Source organism: Python bivittatus, unplaced genomic scaffold (genome assembly GCF_059951505.1).
Source record: "Python bivittatus isolate LINGU-HERP-01145 unplaced genomic scaffold, Pbiv_v1 ctg000410_np1212, whole genome shotgun sequence".
Lineage (NCBI taxonomy): Eukaryota > Metazoa > Chordata > Lepidosauria > Squamata > Pythonidae > Python > Python bivittatus.
In genome coordinates, this window is record NW_028277067.1 from 6,391,089 (window position 1) to 6,413,446 (window position 22,358).

A 22,358-nucleotide genomic window follows, 5' to 3' on the forward strand; every position below is an offset into this window, starting at 1 on the left:
AATAATGCTATTAAAACTCTAGATAGTTGCTTCCAGTCAGGAAAGGCTAGAGTGGTGTTGTTCAGGGGCACTGGAACTACATTTGTGAGAATTCCCCATCTAGTTGACCATTAGCTGACATAGCTCTGAGGGTTGCAGCCTCCCCCTTGCTCCTTGCAAAAAACAAAATAAAACCAGGCTGGGAAGGATGATCAGGGATGGGGAAACTTCAGTCCTGGAGATGTTGTGGAACTATGGCTTTCAGTCATGATTAGAGATGTTGGGAGCTTTCGTTCAGTGATATCTGGAGGGCTCCAAGTTCTTCACCCCTGACCAAAACGTACAATTATGTACCTGAGATCATTTTGTGTAGATTAGATTGTAGTGTGATGGTTCTGAACTGCTTGCAGTCAAGATAATAATTAAATGGAATGAGGAAGTCCAGATTAATTATTATAGAAGGGTGCGTTTTGATATATACATCCTCCTTCTGCTCCTTATAACACCATCTCACATAATGACATGTAACTTTCCGATCAATTCATATGAATAATAACTACATTTTCAAAACTTGTTTAGTTAGCAACCAAAAGACTTGTAAAGGATTCAGTCTGTATATCTTCTATTCTAGCACGCGCGCACACACACACAAACTGCCAGACACACCTTTTTGCCCATTCCTCAAGTGAGTTATGAATTCTATTCACCATCAGCATACTCATAAAGAAGCATTTATATATATATATATATATATATATATATATATATATATAATATATATATTATATTTTTAAATATTGGTATAAGATGTGCTTATGGCACATAATATATTCTATATTGTGTGCCATATATATATATATATATATATATATATATATATATATATATATGGCACACAATATAGAATATATTATGTGCCTTAAGCACATCTTATACCAATATTTAAAAATAAAGATTGGTGAAAAGTCATAATTCTGGTTTTTTTTAATCAAATGTGCAGTTTTGCGCATGTACTTTTGAAAGGCAGCACACGTTTACTTTTGGAGAACACAAGGTTAGAGAAGGCTAGCCAACATGTGTATAACTAACTACCCTTCTCCCCAATGTTATTATTTTTCTCAGTTGCCACACAAATCATAAATCAGCTATCATCTGACTCACCTCCATATGATAAATGCTCACCAAGTCCAGCATTTGTTCAGTAGTGATAACTTCCTGTTCAAATGTATCTGGTGTAGTCCGAGGAATGGAACTACTCAGGACTGTCTCCTCAGAAGGCTGCTTCACATCAGTTTTTGCATCTGGGAAAGCAAAGAGAAAGGAGACTGGAAACTATCTACACATTTATGCTTCCAAAACATAAATGAAATTGCACATTGATTTTCCAAGAGTGGAAGAGAGAAGGACGATAGAGAAGAAGACACAATATCAATTACACATGGGATTTTTTTTTTCTATAGTTGAATTTCATCTTTCCTCTTTGGAGCTCAAAATCGGACTCACAATAACCTCGTGAGGAAGATAAACTGAAGAGAAACTTGCATGAAGACAGTCAACAAGCAAGAATTTGAACCTGTCTTCCTAATCAACATTATGATCACTACATAGCCTCCAGTTTTCTCCTGGTAATTCAGTTGGTACAACTTTCCCCATGCACAGAAGGCAAAGCCTTATCTATTTCTCCATCTCCTTTCATCCAGTGAAAACCAAATCCTGTGAATGAGCCATATGAGATTTTGAAGCCCTGGGAAGTGTGGAGGAAGACAGGCACTCTGCTCTCAGGCAGCCTAATTGCCAAAGTCTTCTGTTCTACACTATCTAGACCAACCTTTCCCAATCCGACATCTTCCAAATGTGGCCATTCTAGTTGGGAAATTCTGCAAGTTGCAGTTCAAGCACATCTGGAGGGTTCCAACTTGGGGAAGGCTGTATTAGATACATTCTTGCATAATTCTGTGTTTCAACTATGACCCCAAAACCACAGTTGACTCCAGGACCTTCTATGACCCAAATGGTGTACCCTTTTAAATGGGAATTTCTGGATTTTATTTAGTTTTCCAGCTCTTTCCACACTGAAAGAAAATGGGAAATGGGCAAGGAAAAAGAAACAAGGATAATTATACCTTTGGCACTTACCTATGGGAATCACAACAGTTGTGGTCTCAGCCCCAGGATTAGCAAAAGGCCACCAATTGTACTGAGCAGCACTGGGGGGAGTCAGCCCTCCTAACAGCAAGACAAGGCAGAGGCAGCCCAAAGCCTTGATTCCCCTAAAAGTCTCCATTGGCACTGCAGTTGTCTACAGCTTAGCTGCCTCCACGCCAACCTTTGGCACTTCAGATCCAAGTTCATATCAGCCCAAGATGCCCGCCCACCAGTCTCTCTCTGCCAATCAGCTGACATCTCATTTTAGAAGACAAGTACTGTGACTAAATATTCTTACTCTCTCCCTCTCTCCCAACATTCACGCCAGAAGACGTAGAATTGCTGTTTTACATTGCCCTCCTCTGCAATTTGAGTCTGTATGTGCAGGGGGGGCGGGGAGGATTGAAATCACTTTACATGTACTTCTTTTGCTTTCCAATGCACCCTATCTCTGTTTTTACTAACTTATGTCATTGTGAAGGGCACTGCTGATAAGACATTACTGCATTTCATTTCCTATGATCCCACTGCTTTCAGTTCCCATTACCATGTGCATCGGCCACCTGTGAACTTTTAACCAAAGATAATATAGCATGCATCGAATGAAATGGACTGAAGTCCACAAAACGGTATGATGCCAAAAGATTCTTTTTGATGAATTACGTTTGGTGCTGGAGCAATCATCCAAAACAATCCACTATTTGGGTTCACTGGCTCTCCAAATGTTGTGGAACTACAAGTTCCAGCACCTCCCAAAATTGAATATGCTCATTGGGGCTGCTAGGAGTTATGGTTCAGCAGCACCTGAAGTCCCACAGACTTCCCACCCTGGCTGATACACGGGATCAGGCAGCAGTTAAGATGTCCTTTATTTTAAAGCTCTCTCTTTTCCAGCTGATTAAATCAGTTGTAGAGAGAGCCAGTTTGGCATAGTGCTTAAGGCACCAGCTAGAAACCAGGAGGCCCTGAGTTCTAATCCCACTTTGGCCACAAAGCCAGCTGCGTGACCTTGGACCAGTCACTCTCTCTTAGCCCTAGGAAGAAGGCAATGGCAAACCACTTCCAAAATCTTGCCAAGAAAACTGCAGGGACCAATCCACGCAGTCGCTAGGAGTCAACACTGACTTGAAGGCACCAAAATAATAATAATAATAATAATAATAATAATAATAATAATAATAATAATAAGTAGGGAAGTCAAAATTTCAATATCTGGAGCTCTAACCTCAAATAGTTTAAGGGGAGCACACATTACTCCCCTGAATATAGTATCCATTATATGCAAGTGCTCATGCATCTTGAAATGCTAGTGGGCATCAGGAACATTTCATTTGTTCAGTATTGCTGATACATCCATTGCCTTATATGGGTTTATGGGAATTACATGGGTAATTCTGAGTGTGACCCACATTTCTATCTCACAAAAACTCAACAAACAGTGGTGCCTTGGCTTGGAAGTTTTGGAGCAAAGAAAAAGAAGGTTAAAATGCATCAGTGATGGCAGAGTACTTGAAATGTAGGGTTATGTAGAGGGAGATTAACAGACCTCTGAGACTGTTAGGCCAAACATTTAGTTCCTGAAAACAATCCTTTCCATTCTACCCTTTGCCTCTGTCTAATAAGTGCAGTACCTACTAAATAATCTAGACTAAACACCATTCTTGGGCGTCAGTAGCGATAAGGAAGGTTCTTCTGGCATAAGAGCACCACTTTGGGTTTTGAAAACAGCTCAAGGCTGCTTTAATGGGATGGAAAGAAGGAGGGCTGAGGTGCTTAGAAATCGCTTCCAAAAGCTGAGGAAAATCATACTTCTTCCATCAAAGTTTCTTCCACATCCAGGAAAATCATACTTGTCCCTGTATAACGTGTACAAATGTATACTTTAGCTGCATATGGATGAAATCATCTTTGAGGAAGAGATACAATCATACCTACATTAAATAAAATATTTAAGAAGGAAAGAAAAATGGAAATACAGAAAGATTTATATAAATTATGGAAGAAACACGTGTTGATTCACATAAATTGACTATGGGGCTGAGAATTCTGGGACATAGTTCAAAACATCTGGAGAGGTCTGGTTGGGAAGATTATCTTAGCACAATATATTTTGCAGGATGTAAAAGCAGCAAACAATGAATACTCACATGTACTCTGGTCTGATCTTGTTCAAACTGATGAGAATTGTTCAAATATTAAATTACACAATTTAATGAGATTATATCCTTCTTATTTTAACTATTCAATAAAGTACATGAAGGCTTCAGTAAAGCATTTGATAAAGTAGACCACGGTCTCCTTCTTGATAAACTGGAACAATGTGAGATGGATGGTCCTACTACCAGATGGATTCACGGTTGGCTGAACAACCATAGCCAACGTGTGGTCTCTAATGAGACTATATCCACTTGGAAAGAAGTATGCAGTGGAGTAACTGAAGGTTCTGTCCTGGGCCCAGTGATCTTCAATATCTTCATAAATGACTTAGATGAGGAATAAAAGGGATGCTCATAAAACGTATGGATGACACAAGGCTGGGGGGAATTGAAAAGCAGCTTGATAGCCTTGCATGTGGGCCCCTATTCAACCAAATATTCATTAGTGAGAAATGTAAGGTTCTGCACTTAGGCAGGAAAAAAAATAGGTGCACAGGTACAAGATAAGTGGTACCTGGCTTAGCAGTAGTACCTGCAAGAAGGTCTGAGGGTCTTGGTAGACCATAGATTAAGTATGAGCCAGCAGTGTGCTGCAGCTGCCAAAAGAACCAATGTGGTTTTGGGCTGCATCAACAGAGTATAGTGTCAGGATCATAGGAAATGATATTACTGCTCTATACTGCACTGGCCAGACCACACCTGGATTATTGTGTCCAGTTCTGGTCACCACAATATAAAACGGATGTTGAGGAACAGGAAAGTGCTCAGAGAAGAGTGACAAAGGTGGTAAGGGGCTTGGAGGCTAAATCCTACAAAGATTCTTTAAAATCACTTGGTATGTTTAGCCTGAAGAAGAGAAGGCTAAGGGGAGACATGATTGCAGTCTTCCAATACATGAAGGGGTGTCGCAGGGAAGAGGGTGTAGATTTATTCTCCAGAGCATTCAAGGGTAAGACAAGAACCAATGGGTAGAAGATTAGAGATCGAAACTTGAAATAAGGAGGAATTTCCTGACTATGAGAGCAATTAAGCAATTGAACAGCCTGCCTCTGGAAGTTGTGGGTGTTCCATCACTGGGGATTTTCAAAAAAAAATTGGACAGCTGTTTGGGATGATCTGATGATTCCTGCACTGGGCAGAAGGTTGGACTATAACACCTCCAAGGTCTCTTCCAATCCTATGATTCTGTAATTTTATGAGCAAAGGATTTGTTAATGTTTGAATTTTCTACATACAGTAATAGTTTTTCTGCCAATATTTCCCTCCTGCCTTTTCCTGAAAAAGCCTTCTCCAACCAAGGGATGTCCAGTTGTATTTAGACTACTATTCCCAAAATTCGCAGCTAGCATGGTTGTGGGAGTTGACGTCCAAAGGCCAACACTTTTTGAAGGACATTACGTTAAAGAAAAATACTCTTAACCTCCTCCCCCCAGCTCCACCCCATGCTTAGGGATGCCAGATCTAGGCTGCAAAAATCCAGATGACCATTAGAAGGTAGCAAAGTTGTGATGAAAACTCTGAACTCTTTGGTGTCATCTAGTGGCCATCCAGATTTTTGCAGCCCAGATAAGATAGCTCTACTCATGATAGCTAAGAATTTTGAAAAATGTAGTCTCAACACATCAGGAAGGTCAAATTGGGAAGGCTACTCTAACAGATTTTGGTGGTAATAATTTATTGTGATAATTTGTTTTCTCTTTTCTTTTTCTGTAGTGCTCTCACATGGACATTTGTGAGAATGCAGGATGGCCCAGTACTCAGGAATCCACTTTCCCCCCCTGAATCAGGCTTCTCTACTCAGCACATTTTTATGACTTAAGGGATATCTTAGCAGAGTGGTTCTCCTGCTGTCTCCCCAGGCTATTGAGAATCTTTGCTTAATAGCAGGGCTGGTCCTGTTCAGAGCACTGGAAAGGTGGCTCTTGGCCTAATGCCTTTTTCATAGTTCCCAGGGCCGGCAGAAACCGTACTACTACATTTGGAGGCAAAACACCAAGACAGGTGGCCTGATTTTGTGTTGGTTTGGGGAAAGGGAAGGGGAAAGAAAAATGGATGTGTATGCCTTTGTTTAGGCTTAACATACTACTCCCCCCAAATGCTCCCAACACCAAGTGGAAGTTTCAGCTTTACCTCCTTTGGTGACCTCGTCACATCCATGTCCTGCTCACTCTTGGCTATCCAAGCTGTTTTTTCTGAACTGCCCCCAGCCACTAAAAAGTTATCCATTTCAGCTTTAAGTGGGGCCTTGGGTGCGGGAAGAGAGAAAATGATTGGACTAACAGTGATACAAGTGAAGCCCTCTCAGAGAGGAAAGTTTACTGAGATGTTCTTGAACAAGACCTCTCTCAGCTCCCCAAAACTTAGAGCTAATAGTGTATTATATTAAAGCCATGGGGCTTCAGCCAAAGATTGGGGCATCTGGCTATTTATTTCAATTCAATATGTAATTCCTCACCTCTGTGTGTCTTGAAGGTATCAGAACACTGCATGACTTCCTAGCTGGTGAAATGTGGGCAACAATATGTTGGTTTACAAAGTAAGCTCTAATTTGCACTGAACAGCATGAGCCTGCTTAGAGTAAAAGTAATAATTGGTTGTGTTTGTCTCATATCGGCCAAAGTGTGACTGTACTTTGCTTATCATTTGTAGGGAATGCTGCAGGTGGCACAGATATGGCCAAGGCTGGTCACTTAGTCTATTCCTTCCCTATCTTGCTAAAAAATGTCATGTGAAAACCTCAGTTGATCATAGCCACGATGGGCAGTGGAGGTTGATATATATGAGTGTCTTTGGTGACAACCATGGCATATTGTAGCATGGATAAAAGAGGAGTAGATGGGAGACAGTATGAATTAATGAAATGAAATTAAATTAAATAGGAAGAGAAAGGAAGGAAGGAAGGAAGGAAGGAAGGAAGGAAGGAAGGAAGGAAGGAAGGAAGGAAGGAAGAAAGAAAGAACCAGAGAGAGAGAGAGAGAAAGAGAGAGAGAGAGAGAAAACTGAAACTAAGAGAAAAGGTGTAGAAGGATGTAATAAATCTGAACTTTGTGGAGCAAAGTTCATGAAAATCTTTATGGAAGTAAAGCGTTTAATTAGGAAAGTAAGAACTAAAAAGTATGTCAAAAATATGAACTGGTGTCATCTAGATTGTTGCATGTGCATATGAAAGTAGGAAATCATAGGTTTGTGATAGTAGCATGTTATGCTTCAATGAATGGTGATAATGGAAGAACCATGGTTGCGTTTGGGGTAAAAATATGCAACATACTGAATGACTGCAATCACAGGAGAACATTTGTTCTGCTAAGAGTTATGAATGAATTGTGTGTGTGTGTGTGTGTGTGAACAAGATTAGAGAATACAGAAAAAGTAACTGAGCTATTTAGAAACCCAGTAATGAATTAGAATGGTGATTGGTGAGTATCTGATTAGAGTAAGTTCTGTTTGTTTCAAATATGTGATTTAAGTATGTCTATGCATACACATGGCAAAAATATGAATCAAAAAGCATTACTTACTTGACCATTTATGATGAAAGTTGGAGAGAGTTACTAAGGTTGCAAGGATGATGAAATTCTACTACTATTTTTTGGTTGTGTCAAGAGTAGATTTTAGGAAAAAACACATTTGGAAGAAAAGGAAAGAGCTGAAAGAAACAAGAGTGAAAATTCAATGACTGCAGGAAGAGAAAGTACAAGTTCTATATGAAAAAAAGATCTGCCAACATAATAAATGTAAAATGGTCAAAAGGAAAGTGAATGTGGAAGCTCCTTAGAATAGAGTGAAAAGAATTATATTGCAGAATGCCACAGAAAAGTGTAGAAATATTAATACAAATAATATAGGAAATATTAAAAAGGATGCTTTTTGAAATGATGTGAAAAAGGCTGTGGATTAAAAAATATATATTTATATACAGTACAAGAAAATAATTCTTGCAAAAACGAGGTTGAGAGAAAAATATATGTATATGGAAAAAAGGAGAGTTGCAAAGAGATGATAAGGGTAAAAAGAGGCAATTGAGAATGTTGAAAAAAGACAAGGCTGCAAGGATAGATGATCTAACTAGAGAAATGCTAATATATTATATTATATTTATTTGATTAGATAAATATTATATTTATTTGATTAGATTTTCATACTACTGTACTGCACTTGCATGACTCTTGGTGTTATATAGCATAAAATATCCATGTTGATAACATAATACAAATAATACAAGAATTAAAATGACTTTAATCAAAATTAACTAGAAGCGAACAAAATATAACATTCCAATGGCTTTATCTAATCAGTTAAGATAGTTGGCTTATGAAGTGGCTGTGCAATTTATTTAACATGTGTGTGAAGAGTGTATCTGTGCCAGTAGCAAGGATGAGTGCAAAATCTAGAAAGGGATTAGCTTTTTAAGCATGCCTGGGGAAATGCTTGGCAGAATTGGAATGAAAAGAGGTAGAGAGGTGTTCATGACCAGAGTTATGGGAACTGCAGTGCAAATTTATGCCCGGGAGGGAATGGGCAGACCAGAGGTTTGGTCTTCAGCAGGTCACTGAGAAATGTACAAATATGAGAAAGTTCAACACTGAGCAAGGAGTAGGAGAAGGATATTTAATGTCCCCTTGGTTATTTAATTATTTATGAATAATATATAGGGAATGCTTTGTGGGGATGTGTTGGTCAGGGACATGAATATTTATATGGTTTTATATGCAGACAATGCAGTTTTGCTGTCTGAGAACCCAAATAACTGAATTTTCATCCTAAATAAAGGAATGAGTGGTTGTCAAAAGAAGTGAAGATGAAGGTTTTGTATAAGAGTGTGCTTCTGTGCACTTTATTATGTTGAATACAGAGGGAGTGGGTACATAAGGTATGTGTATGGTAAAACAAGAAGAGATGTGATCAAGAATGAATGGATGAAAAGTGAGTGATAGTGTGAAAAAAGGACATTAGTCATATACAGATAATAAATAAGGATCCAATCCCAAAACAAATATATGAATGAAGAATAAACAAACTGAGAAGAAGGGGAAGAACAAGAAAGCCTTGGATGGAGCTGATGAGATTCTCAGAGAAGAGAGAGGTAAGAAATTTAAAGACCAAAAGGCAATGTATGAATTAGTGTATGGATGTGATAGAAGGAAATTGGTTTGCAAGTATGGAAAAATACAATAAATACCATTGGAGTAAACTACATGTAGATGTATTTCATTTCCTTGTCTCTTATTCCACGCCTTTGATATTTTTGGCTTCTTGCTTCTTACTTCTTTTCTTCATTAATGCATGAAATTGCTTATCTCAAAAGGGTCATGGGTATATATGTATATATGTACCTCTGTAATTCCTGATCCAATGTCATTAAATCTGCTGGCTTTATTTACTCTCCAACTTTTCTTCATGTCTGTGACTCCTTCCAGGGGTTGGCCACTTGGTATTTCCTAAATGTTCTGGTCTACCACTGATGCTATCTGAGAATCCTGGGAGGGGATATATTTCCAAGACGTTTAGACAATGGAAGGTTGAAAAAGGCTGTATTAGATTATTTCTGGTTTGTTTGGAAAACTGGCATCCACATTCCATGAATTTCTGAAAGAAATGTGCCACTTGTAGGCTTTTTAGTCTAGTTTTCAATTTCAAATACTATATGATTATGGTAGCTGACAGATTTCCTTTCCACTGAACTTCCAATTCATATGGATGTTAATCTGAAAAAAGGAAGAAAAAAAGGTGGAAATCAGGACAGTTTAACAATGAGAGGAACTTCACTCTTTTTGATTTCTCTGGGACTAATGGGGCCTGCCCTAGCCTGTCCCCCAAATCAGGAAATAAAATATTTTGAAGCACATGAGGGCGCTATTCCCAAAGACTTAAGACATATCACTTATGTGTATAACTGGAAAATATTTGAAGAAGAGATTATCATATTGATGTCAAGCAGGGTTACTTATTTTCCCTGTGGTATTTGGCACTGAGCACACTGCAGGCAAGACACGATATCTGCCTTGGCCTGGTCAAGGGAAGAAGGATGGGAGGAATTTGGAATATTCTGTACAGAAAGAGAGGCCATAAGATACATATATAAGATATCTAGTGAGCTTTCATGCTCTCTCCAGTTGCAATTCAACACCTTCACCACTACTGCTTACTGACAAAGATATTGGCTTCCTTTTGTGTGAGGTCTACCATCCAGGTAGAAAATTGTGCACCAAATACAGCTCTACAGTGGTACCTCTAGTTACGAACTTAATCCGTTCCGTGACTCTGGTTGCAACTCGAGTTGGTCTCAAGTCGAGGTAAAGTTTCCCATAAGGTTCAATGTAAATATGGTTAATCCGTTCCGCCCTCCGAATTTGGTTGCACCACGAGGCAAATTTCCCCATAAGGTTCAACGTAAATACGGCTAATCCGCCCTCCGAATTTGGTCGCACCCCGAGGTAAATTTCCCCCATAAGGTTCAATGTAAATACGGCTAAACAGTTCTGAAACATATGGATTTTATTTTTAAACCTCAAAAACATGAAAAAAAGTACAGTACAGCACAGTATGAAGAGGGAGAATGGGGTGGGGAGGCAGTTATTGTTTGGAGGGAGAGTCCCCCTCCAAAGGGACATCGGGGAGATCTCCTTCAGGGGTTTCCTCTCTTCTTTGCCTCTTAGCTGCAGGCTCAGTTCTGGGGAAAAACCTGTCTAAAGTCAGTTATTTTTTCCTGCGCTGCATAACCCTCCAGAAATGACATGCTGACAAGCACACCAAAAACCTTCCAAATGCCACAAAATACACCACAAGCCTCACCGAACGTCTCCTTGCTACCACGATCTCGCCTACAGGAAGCCGCGACCGCGTGGCAGCAGGGAAAATGGCCGCGGATCTGGTTCATAAGTCGAGGCGGAGTTCGCAAGTCAAGGTAAATTTTTGGGGCTGGAGCTGGTCGTATCTCGAAAAATTCGTAAGGAGGGGCATTCGTAACTAGAGGTACCACTGTATTTTCCAATGATGCCCCTTACCAGCTATGGCTGGCAAGCATCATCCGGCTCAAAAGGTTCCTGAAAATCCTTGAGAATGAGGTTTTAAATGTTGGCACAAGTCATTTGCAGCTGGAAACATGTTTGTCTGTGCATTTGTCTGCCATGCCCTACTTCTATGCTTGAAGAGTAGAGAAAGTGGGGCAATGAGAATGTAACGGCTTTCAGAGGGTTGGGGATATTTCTCAGTCAACCAGTATGGATGAAACTCTATCAATGAAAAATCAGGTTGCTAGCATTTGGAAGTTGGAGCTGCTGATGACAACACAGTGGAAAGGCATGATGGTACTAGGATGGATTAGGGATGATTTACATGAAACAGATAAAGCAGATAAAGAAAAACTCAAGGACAGGGCAGATAAATAAATCTGGGGGAGATGGGTGGCATATAAATTTAATAATAAATAAATACATAAATAAAATCAGTCTTAAATACAAGGCAAAAGTTTCTTCAACATTTAGAAGAACAATGATATTTCATCCTCCTTTCTACAAAATCTTAAATTGGTACAATAGAGTTGCCAGCTTCTGAAACAACAACAACAATGTGTGTGAGGAAGATATGGTATAGCCCACATTGGATCCAGGGCAGAAACTCCATTGGGTTGGAGGTTAGCTTCAGTGCAAAGCTGTCCATTTACTTGAAATAATTTTTCCTGCTTACTAAGAATTCTGGGAATTGTACTTCACCTTATCTGGAAAACATTCTCAACCGTGGCCGCTTTAAGAGGTGTGGATTTCAACTCCCAGAATTCTCCAGCCAGCCATGCTGGCTGGGGAATTCTGGGAGTTGAAGTCCACACATCTTCAAACTGCCAAGGATGACATTGGGCTGGGGATGCTGCTCTAAAGTGTCCAGCCATGGGCTGGGGAAGAAAACAATTTAACTTGCATCTTTTCCCCATGTTGCATGGAGATCCTATTCCTTAATGTTCTTACCTTCAAGCACACTGGCTAAGGCAGACCCTGAAACAGTAGCAGCTTTGAACAGCATATTTGTAAGATTTGTAAGGTATTTTTTCCTTTTCAGACCCTCTCCTTCATAACAGGATTTCATGTATGTTGTTGGTGGGGGGCAATTTCTCCCATTTTTCAAGCCTTTTTGTGTTTGTAAATTGTAAAGCATTTTGGATTCCCTCCCTCCCCTGAAATATTTACAGCATCTGGAGATCATGGTATCGTGAAAAATACATGTTCTAATTTAGAAGATCTGCACTGCTAGATATGTAAACACACTTTGGTACAAGGCATTTGTGCATGGTTATTCAGTTTAATTAGACTAAGCCATTTCCATCTTCCCTTACCCACTCTTTTTAATACCAATGAACAGAGCCACACGCTGGCTTGTCATATTATGTCCAGAGTGGGAAAACCACACTTTGATCCCTCTTAATTTGGAACAAGGAAAGCCTCACCCTGCCAGCCTCCCTGGAACAGGATGAGAACCAGAGGCAGCCCTATTCCGTGGACAAGCCCAGCAGGTTTTTTTGCAGTGGGCGTCCAGCCCTCTTGGAGTTTGAGTTTGAGGCATTTGTGGACTTAGGTGGCTCAGAGACATCCAGAAGAAGAAGAATCTGGGTTATGCTCCCACATATGGATTAGATGGGTTTCTGTAACATAATAGAGCTGGGTAATGTCTAGTTTAGCGTGTTGTGGGGGACTTAGTTATTCTGTACCACACAAACTATTTTGCACCTACCAATCTCTGGGAAATCCCACAAAAGTACAAACAAAACCAAAGATCCCAAATCATCTCCCCCCAACCCCCATTTATGATCTTCTTTCTGTCATTCATTCATTCATTCATTCATTCATTCATTCATTCATCATCCATCCATCCATCCATCCATCCATCCATCCATCCATCCATCCATCCATCCATCCATTTCATTCCCTGCACTTGGGAATCATTCTATATACTATACTCATATTGCACATGTATGTGCAAGTGCACTATGTTGATAGAGTGGTCAGGCAGCCCAGAACTACCAACCTGATTTGGGTGAAATAGTTCTCCTAACAAAAGCCTATGACTGGTGATTGTGATTGTCCAGGTAATCCTGTTTCACTCCTGTAGCCCAGCAGGTCATGTCCCAGGTCTGAAGCAGCAGCAAAGGCAGGCCAAGGTCACATGCTAGAACTGGCATTGAACTTTATGGGCCATAAATAAGTTTAAAGTAAATTAGAATTAGTTGTGGTGCAAATAACATTCTGATCAATGCCAGACTCATGTAGAATTCACAAGCCATACTAAGCCTATACCTGGGTTTTTGTGTGGGCTTGGCCAGGTTCACACAAAATAAACTATAAAGAAACAAATGGCATAGCAATGGTGTGGGTCCACTTTAACCTTCCTACATTGCTATTATTGATTGCCCCTCCAGTTCTGAAGCATTTAAAATCCAGGTTATCATTAGTGATGTGAGGATAAGTTGAGTTTCTTATATTTTGGTTTAGGACTTTTTTCATTTATGGAGGGAAGTATAGATATTTGGTGGGACCCAAGCCCCTTTGGATGACAATAACATTTACTGTATTTCAAATAAACATGCATGCAAAGGATCATCATGTTTAAATGTATATTGGTTGAACTAGACTAGACCTACCACATGCAGGCTGCAAAAATCCAGAAAGTCACTAGATGGTGGCAAAGAATAAGAATATTTGTATTCTTTCCTGCCTTCTAGTGGCCATCTGGATTTTTGTCTCCAAGATTTGAAAGGTCCAAAGTAGGCAAGAAGCCGAATGAGGTGAAATGTAAATGTGCAAACTTTTGAATGTCAAAGATATCTATATCAGGCTGGAGATTTCAGCAAAAGGCTCACATGCTAAAAAAAAAGAAAAAAAGAAAGAAAGAAAGATTGAAAAGATAGGGCTTTGTCCTGTCTCTTTAGTAGTAGTGTAGGAAAAGAAATTTCAACAGGATTGTTCAGCAAGCTATAATTAATGGCATTCCCTCTCCCCCTCTTTCACACAATATTTTATAGTGAAGAATGAAGTTGTGTCCTCCTTTTGATCTTCTTGTCCCGAACAAAAATATTATGAAGTTTCACAGAGCTTTATTCTGGAATTTATCTTCAGTGCCAAAACCAACTTCTGGAACAAGCGAAGAATTAATGATAAGGGTGCTCTTGAAGATATTCAGGGTGCCTTTCTAATACCAGGTAACCAAAATCAATCTAAAATTGATACCCAGCACCCAGAGAGAATGTTCAGGTGGGCATCTTATTAATAGGAAATATTCTTCCATCCTCTAAAGGCCAAATCATGCCTTTAGAACCGTGCAGGATAACTATGAGCTTGAAAGGTGTTCCCAGCTTTCAGGCCTCTCCTCCCAGAATTTCAAGCTGAAAAGGGCTGGATTCACAGGTCATACTAAGTCATAATATGGTTGCTTGCTTGTGGCTTAGCATGATGTGGTTTGTAAGCTATGATTTATGGCTTAATGCAAAGGTGTCCAACTCTGGGGGCTGGTGAATGCATCTGGAATTTTAAGGTCATCTTTCAAAAAAGCTACTGGGGAGGCTCCCCCATTGATAGAATGGTCCCCATGGGGAATTTGTAATCAGCTACAAAACAGGCCATATCATTACATAGTTGCACTGTGGTTGTGGAGGTTGGCATACTTTCTAACAAAGAACTGATTTGAAGCCACCTCTAAGCAAGCTTATGGGGGCCATTTAGGACCCAGAGACATTCTTGGAAATAAAACAATACTGGTAGTAAGCATTTTGCTTTGCAGCATGCCAGCTTCCCATTTTTTTAATTAAAAAAAATTAATGTAAGAATTGAGGTGGGGCAGGTTGCTAGTCAATGCCAAGGCAGATGATTGCAAACACATTGGTGCTCCTTAGTGACTTGTCTAAAACCTGCTAAATGTGATTTAGTCGCTAGAACCTAGTTAAACAAACCATGGCTTAATGTGATGTCTGAACTCAGCCAAAATATTATCAGGTGGTAATCCTGCTTTCCCAAATCTGGTGCCCTTCAGAGGTGTTGCAATGACCATTCCTGGAATTTTCAGCCAAAATGGCCAATGGAGGGGACTCAGCTGGGGAAGACTTGGCATTTTGGGGCTTACAAAACAAAGGAAACAATGGTGAGAGTGACTGTTTTCTCCACTAGAATCAGTTCTCAACCAGTGAGGTGGGAGACAAACCAAAGGGAATATTTCTTCAGCGTCCATCCCAGGCATGTTTAGATGTTGTGGCATACACATGGTAGATCTGTCCACCTTTTTTCTCCTCTCTTGGAATGCCTATACAGTAGAGGGAACCTGTGCATCTTTCTCCAAGGAATGTGGAGAAGTTCCAGACACATTTTTGAACGTATTCCAAAAACTTACATTAGGGTGTGTGACTTTCTGCTCAAGCAAGGAAAACCAAAGGATGAGAGAAATGTGTATTTCCCTTACTTCCAGAGAGCCCCAAAAGAAATGCATTTGCTGCAAAAACAGGTAGTGGCCATCAACCTAGGTTTATGAAAAAGAACTTTAGACAACGTGTAGCCTAGTAATTAAACTGGAACTTCCACAGTCAAAGGCAGTATATCTCAGCTGTCTATTGCTGAAGGGAACAGAGGATGAACTCACTTTGTAGGTTGGCTGAGAAGCAGAGCGCTGGACGAGTTGAGCTTTTTATACCATATGCTCTAAATATAACAAAAGAGCTTGTGAGAAACCTATCAGGCATTGGGGAAGTGCCCTCATCATAATTTACCAAAGTAACAGGAGAAGCATGGCTGGAGGGCTGCTGCTGTTGCTGTTTTCCATTCCTAGCACAGGTTTTAGTCTTTGCAGCTGCAGCAAGCTCTTTGTGCTTCCTTCCTCAGGGCAAATAAGGTCTTTTCTCGGCTGTGGGGCAAGCTGCCTCAGTTATGTGGCTGCTGTGCTGTTCCTTCTCCGCTTCTCCCTAGAGCAGGGGGGTGTGGCCAGAGAGTGGTATAAAGTCCAAAGAATGAGCTTCTCCCCCCTTCAGTACAGAGTCCCCCTCGCTGGAGATCAGGCAGTCTGCTCTGCCAGCAAGACTGTTCTTCGCAGCCTTTGCTTGTTGGCCCTTCACTCTCCAGGACCGCGGCCTGCCTACCATGCCCTCCCGGGGGGTGTCTGTCACCCTGCTGCTTCTAGCCCAGGTGGGCTTTTCTGTGAGCCTTGAGGCTATCCAATGCCCCCCATGCTCTGAGGAGAAGCTGGCACGCTGCAGGGCACCCTCTGGATGTGAGGAGCTGGTGCAGGAACCAGGCTGTGGATGTTGTGCCACGTGCGCCTTAGCCAAAGGGATGCTCTGTGGGGTATACACATCTCGCTGCGGTTCAGGGCTGCGGTGCTATCCACCACGGGGAATGGAAAAGCCCTTGCACACGCTCATGCACGGCCAGGGTGTGTGCATGGAGCTGTCTGAAGTCGAGGCGATCCAAGAGAGCATGCAGTCAACAGGTAAGGTGCCATCAGGTTATTGGACCCTTGAGGCTGGAAGGCATCATCATTTGCTGCAGGCGCCTCTATGGGGAATGGCTGACAGCGCTATTCTCCGTGTGGGAAAGGATAGGTTGATCTGGGGTATTTCAGATGAGGGGGCAGTGTTTTGGGCACACTGGCTTGAAGCTGCTAGTGCTGCCTGCATCTACAACTCTTGATCAATGCCCGGAAGGAAATTGGCATCAAACGTGCATTCAGTATGTTTGGTTTAGGGAGGATGAAATGCCCTGCAATCTCTCTGGGAAATCCAGCAGAGCCGTGTTTGTGTTTATGGCTAGCAGGATGTTAACTTGGCTGATAGCACATAGTGGTGATCCTAAAACGACTAGTTCCAGAGAGCAGAAGGCTTGGCAAAGAACATTATTAAAGGGAGTAGGAATCCTGCTGTAATTATTTACTGATAGTAGTTAGGCAATGCTTGTAGCAAGGCAGTTATTACTGTTAATGGTGTTGCATATGTCTGGGGCTGCAACAAGAAGGAAATCTGCAGAGAAATGACCCTGCCTGAATACGGTCTCACATCATCCAATTCCTGGCAAGGGAGGAAGCTAAACAGTTGGCTAGACTCCAGGGAGGTTGGAGAAATATCTTTCCTACCTGGTTGCCCTGGCTTCTATTCCTGAGTAGAATTAAAAGGTAATCCATTTTTAAATAATTAATTGAAGCTATCCCCCCCGCCCCCAATATACTGTTTCACATTTTGCTCGTATCACCTGAATGTTTCCAGTGAATAGGTAGGGTGGCAAAAGGAGAATTGGAAATAGGGGAAGTGTATGCTCAATCTGAAAAAATAAAATAAAATAAAATCTGACAGCTGCAAAGAGTTCCCCCTGAAGAATATGTCCAAATCCTGATTTCAGGTTTTTGTATTACCCTTTTTGAAGTGGGAAGTGGTACAAGCAGAAAAAAAGAGATTAGGAGAGAAATCCGCCCCCTGCTTGTTGCATTGGAGAAATATTTGAAAGCCACATGTATTTATTTCTCCCTTTTGTATGTTATGCTGTCAGGCTGTTTAATAAAGAACAGTATTTTTCACACGTGCAAACACTCAGAGAGATAGTATAAGACTGAAGATTTCTTTTAATTATCTTCAGAGCTCTCTTGATAGAATTTGGCACATAGGAGAAAAACAGTTAAGAGGAGGAGCATTTGCTGATCAGACTATCTCTCCTCTTTATAAAGATTATGAAGATGTTTCACTACAGAGCTAAAAAGTTGCTTCTTCCGTATTTCTTCACATGAATCAGATACTGGTTGTGGCAATGATAAAACAGAGGAATATAGTACAATCCTACACATGACTGTCTGGGAAATAAGACAGCCTAATAAAACAAATGAACTTAATGCTAAAATTGAGGGAGTAGGACTGTGCCCTGAACGATATATTGATTTCTTTTCTTCTACATGCATTCTCATGTGTGCACATGTATATGAAATGCTATATTCATCTTATACACATACACATATGTTCAGCACTGTGATTTTGTATTTTCATATTCATCTGCAATAATTATTGCCCTCTAGGTCTTCTTGCCTTAGAGGAGGTTAATATCCTGAGTTCACTCAAAAGCATGTAATGGATGGCTAAGTGTTACTTCCAGTTTGAAGTTCTTAACTGTAAAAAGCAGCAGAGGCCTTCAGGACTACAAAGGCATAATTAATACCCATTAAGTGATAATACATATACATTAGAATGGTATTCATACTTTCCTCCCAAAATAATAATAATAATAATAATAATAATAATAATAATAATAGCAACCATTTCTTCTCTAGACCAGTTCTAAAACACTAAACCATATCATCATTTCTGCTATAGGTACAAACATGCACTAAAGAGGGCAAAGCACATGCCTTTTAATCTACCTATATACACTACTAAAACTCTCATGTCTGTTTGTAACTTTTAACTGGGCAAAATGGTGCATCATAGGCCAACAATTTTTGAACCAAGGTACCTCAAACCAGCTAACTTACAGAATGCATTCCAAACCCCGGTCCATGACTCCCATGGAACTGAAATTTGGCAAATTTTATAAAACATATTATGATATAAAAATGATCATAAAACATTTTATGACATAATACAAAATGTCATAAAACATTTCCTGTGGTCAACTCCTGATGTTTGACTGTACAGTTCAGTATGAATGACATGGGCTATTTTCAAGGTAGATACATCTCTGAATCTCCCCCTGAATTTTTAAGAACTTTTCCAGCGAAGGCAGTACACTAGAAGCTTTGCCATTACTGAAGACATTGAGGAAACTGATAAGGATGTATCTCTGAAAGGATGACCCAACAGGTCACAGGTTGTCTAGTTCTTTATTAAAAGTCTGGCAAGGATTTCCTCTCCTCAGCTTTGGTATCTAACAGCTGCATGGCAGTCAGAAATTCAATAGGTAAAGAACTCCTATTCTGATATTTCACCCATCATTACATTTCCCTGCTAGCAGAGGGATGATGGAAGACACTGAAATGATGTCAGACAGAATAAGTTGTATTTTTTCATCCACCTTCATTGTGAGGATGAGGCTTTCTTTCACATTAATTATAGGCTTGTAGGAGTCACTTTTTGGGCACAAGGACAATGTGGAATCCATGATCACCCAGAGTTGGTCAGTTGTGTAGGTTTCTCTCACACATTTGTCAACTTGTCTTATCTAGATCAGCTCAGATTAGTCATACAAGTGCTTCTACAAAAGAGAATAAACCTATGCAGAAGTGCTTTCATGCTGCTGGAAATGCTTGCAAAGAGTTATAAGAGGCTGATTATTTCATGTTCATTTACTTCATATGGCTTCCAAAAACATGTCATTAGTTATTATGAGGATATGCACTATGGAACCTATAAGGATGTTATTCCAGTTGAATTACCCTGGAATAAGGAAGGGTTAATTTTGCATATGCAATAGTTATCTGAAGGCAAAGGCAGAACCAATATTAAAATTAGGACTAGAATGATTTTTCCAGGGTGTTATTATGAACAAGGAAGAAGATAGAGTAAAAGATTTACATATATGATCTGAAAAGGCAGCCTTCAATTGACAATTTTGCTGTGAGTGGATTCACATGGCCAGGACATGCAGCAAGCACATGGTGAAATAATAATAGAAAGTACTATTTGGTGCTGCTACCAGTTGTAACAGCTACTAGTATTTACTAAGTTAATCAGAGGAGGGCAGAGCACCTGTACTTTTAAAATCAAGGGGTTTAGAAGATGCAAATTGCTTCTCTGGCTTGGCAAATCCCCCCTTTTAAACAGTTACCAAATGCACAGGAATCTTATTTTCCATTATGTCTGGTTTATCCCACCCTTTACTATTTATAGTTCTGCATTAATCCAACAGGTAAATACTCCCCACCATCCCAGTTTGAACATACATAGGAAACTGCGATGCATTGACTCCTGGAAAAACTTTCAGATAGGTTGTTCTTAGAATGCCTTAGAATGTCCCTGATCTGCGTATCTCAGAATCCCACCTGCCCGTTGGGAATATTCTTTCTCCCCACTGGAATTTCTGCCATCATACTTATAGAAGACAAGGATGCTCCATATTGGAAAGAAATCCATTAATCGTGATTTCTCCCATGAAGAGATGGAAGAAAACTTGCCTTATTTTTCTTCCATAACACCCACAGAGTTTATAAATTCAAGAATAGCTGCAAGTAAAAAATTCCATCTAGAAAAGGATGTTTCTACCAATAAAGTGCTGGGCCATATTTTGCACTTTTAAGAGCAGCCCAATATGCATAAATTGGCAGAAGAAGCATTTAAATAAATAAATAAATAAATAAAGTCATTGGAAGTTGGTGGCATACAAATTTAATAAATTGTTATCCTTATTTTCATCTGCTAATTGCAACTAATCCATTTGCCAAAGACACTTTAAAAGTTGGCGCTCTTTGTAAGTTTGTAATTTACAAATGTAACTTTTTTCAGTGATGTACTAAGAACCACTGTATTAAAGTATCTGATATATCTATTAAAAAGCTTGATATTTTTAACACAAATAATACTTCCAAAGCAGTGGAAAATGTCAAAATCCACTTTAGGCAATATATTTATTAGTTCAACAAAAATATCTAAGAAATATGCACATTTTCAGACCGTTTTGTCAGCCAAAACGTTACAAAAAACAAGAGGAGGGGAAGGCTGAAAATTCTGAAGTCTGCATAGGCAGTGTCTTAAGGTGGAGTTTGTAGGAGAGCACAATAATTCAGATTAAACTCTCTGTTTCTGTGGTGATTTTAGGTTGCACTCTGCACTGCCCTAAGACTGCTGGTCTACAGAAACTTGCAATCAATGGCTGACCCTTCATGTTTGAAAATATAGAAACAAAATGTTCTTCAACCACATCTTCATCCTCGGAAAAGCACACAGACTTTCTGATAGGTAGAAAATGGATGTAGACCTATGACTAACTTCCTTGTAAACTAAAAATTAAACATAAAAATTGGCAACCCACAGTCTTTAAATGTCTACAGTGGAATTAATACAGCATAAAAAATTCTGCTTCTCACAATGATAGCAAACTTCTGCATCCTCAGGCCCTAAGATAAGATTAAAACAATTCAGTTCCCCCAAATATGGGCAAAATCTATAATGCAGATGCCATTATCTAATAATAAAAGTCTTGTAGCAATTATCCCTAATCTATCATCTTCTAGATATATTGGGAATGCAGTCCCCAAAATTTCTGATCAGCAAAATGGTGGGAATTATGGGGTTGCAGTCCCACCACGTCTGGGAATCACTAAGCTAGAGAAGACTGTTTCACACTGAGATAATGCACACAACTATAGCAAACAACTCCTCCAACACAATATCTGAAGCCAGTCAGTGTGCTGGTGCCATGAGATTTTTAAAAATTAATGCAGAACGTCCATGTAAAGATCACAGGCTTCATATGGTTCAAATAACCATATGAACTGGTCCTAGCATCCTCCTGAGCTATAGTGGTACCTGTTTTTTTAAAATTAAATAAGTTCATGGATCTCTCTGTTCATCCTTCTAGCAGTTCTTTTAGATTCTCCTCTTCTCTCTCCTGCTGGATTGCACACATATTTTTAGCTATTTGTTTTAAAGAGAGCAGAATCTCCTTTTGGGGACTTTTGTTTTGAATCATGACATCCTGAAGGATGCTACCCTGGAAGTTGCCACAGGAAGCTGACTTTCCTGCTTGAGTACATACTGGGGAGATTAGACATCTGGGAAACAGCTGGGACATCAGAGGAATATCCTTTTCGAAAAAGAAACCTGAACAAGGGCTTCCTCCATTACTGGATAGAAACAGCTTTCCCAACCCTAGGTATGACTGAGATATTTACATTGTATTGCACTTGTGAAAGTAATAGTCTGGCACTTTGTGTTGTTGTTGCTGTGATCATTTGGAAAAGTCCATGAATACTCTATTACTGAATACATCTATTTAGCTTCACTGGGATAAGGTTAAATTTACAGTTTGTCTGCTGGAATTAGTATAGGTCTTAAAAATAAGCTTTGTATAAAAGACCAAGAACTAGAAATGAGACTAAATGGAAGCTCTGAAAGATGCAGTACAGGGCTGGGCAAATGGT

The 22,358-nt window shown here is 39.9% G+C and overlaps 2 protein-coding genes across 3 annotated transcripts in view; one reads left to right on the plus strand and one right to left on the minus strand.

The window, feature by feature from the left end:
• Nucleotides 1-2,423, minus strand: part of LOC103065998 (uncharacterized) — a 36,206-nt gene extending 33,783 nt beyond the window's left edge. For both annotated transcript variants that reach the window (XM_088143436.1, XM_088143435.1), the window contains exons 1-2: nt 2,116-2,423; nt 1,141-1,280 (exon numbers count right to left, since the gene is read on the minus strand). In XM_088143436.1, coding sequence (XP_087999562.1) covers nt 1,141-1,280; nt 2,116-2,263 — 288 coding nt within the window. In that variant the 5' untranslated portion in view covers nt 2,264-2,423. The remainder of the gene's footprint in view (nt 1-1,140; nt 1,281-2,115) is intronic.
• A 13,862-nt stretch (nt 2,424-16,285) lies between these two features.
• Nucleotides 16,286-22,358, plus strand: part of IGFBP4 (insulin like growth factor binding protein 4) — a 38,875-nt gene continuing 32,802 nt past the window's right edge. The window contains exon 1 of the mRNA XM_007437001.4: nt 16,286-16,736. Coding sequence (XP_007437063.1) covers nt 16,388-16,736 — 349 coding nt within the window. The 5' untranslated portion in view covers nt 16,286-16,387. The remainder of the gene's footprint in view (nt 16,737-22,358) is intronic.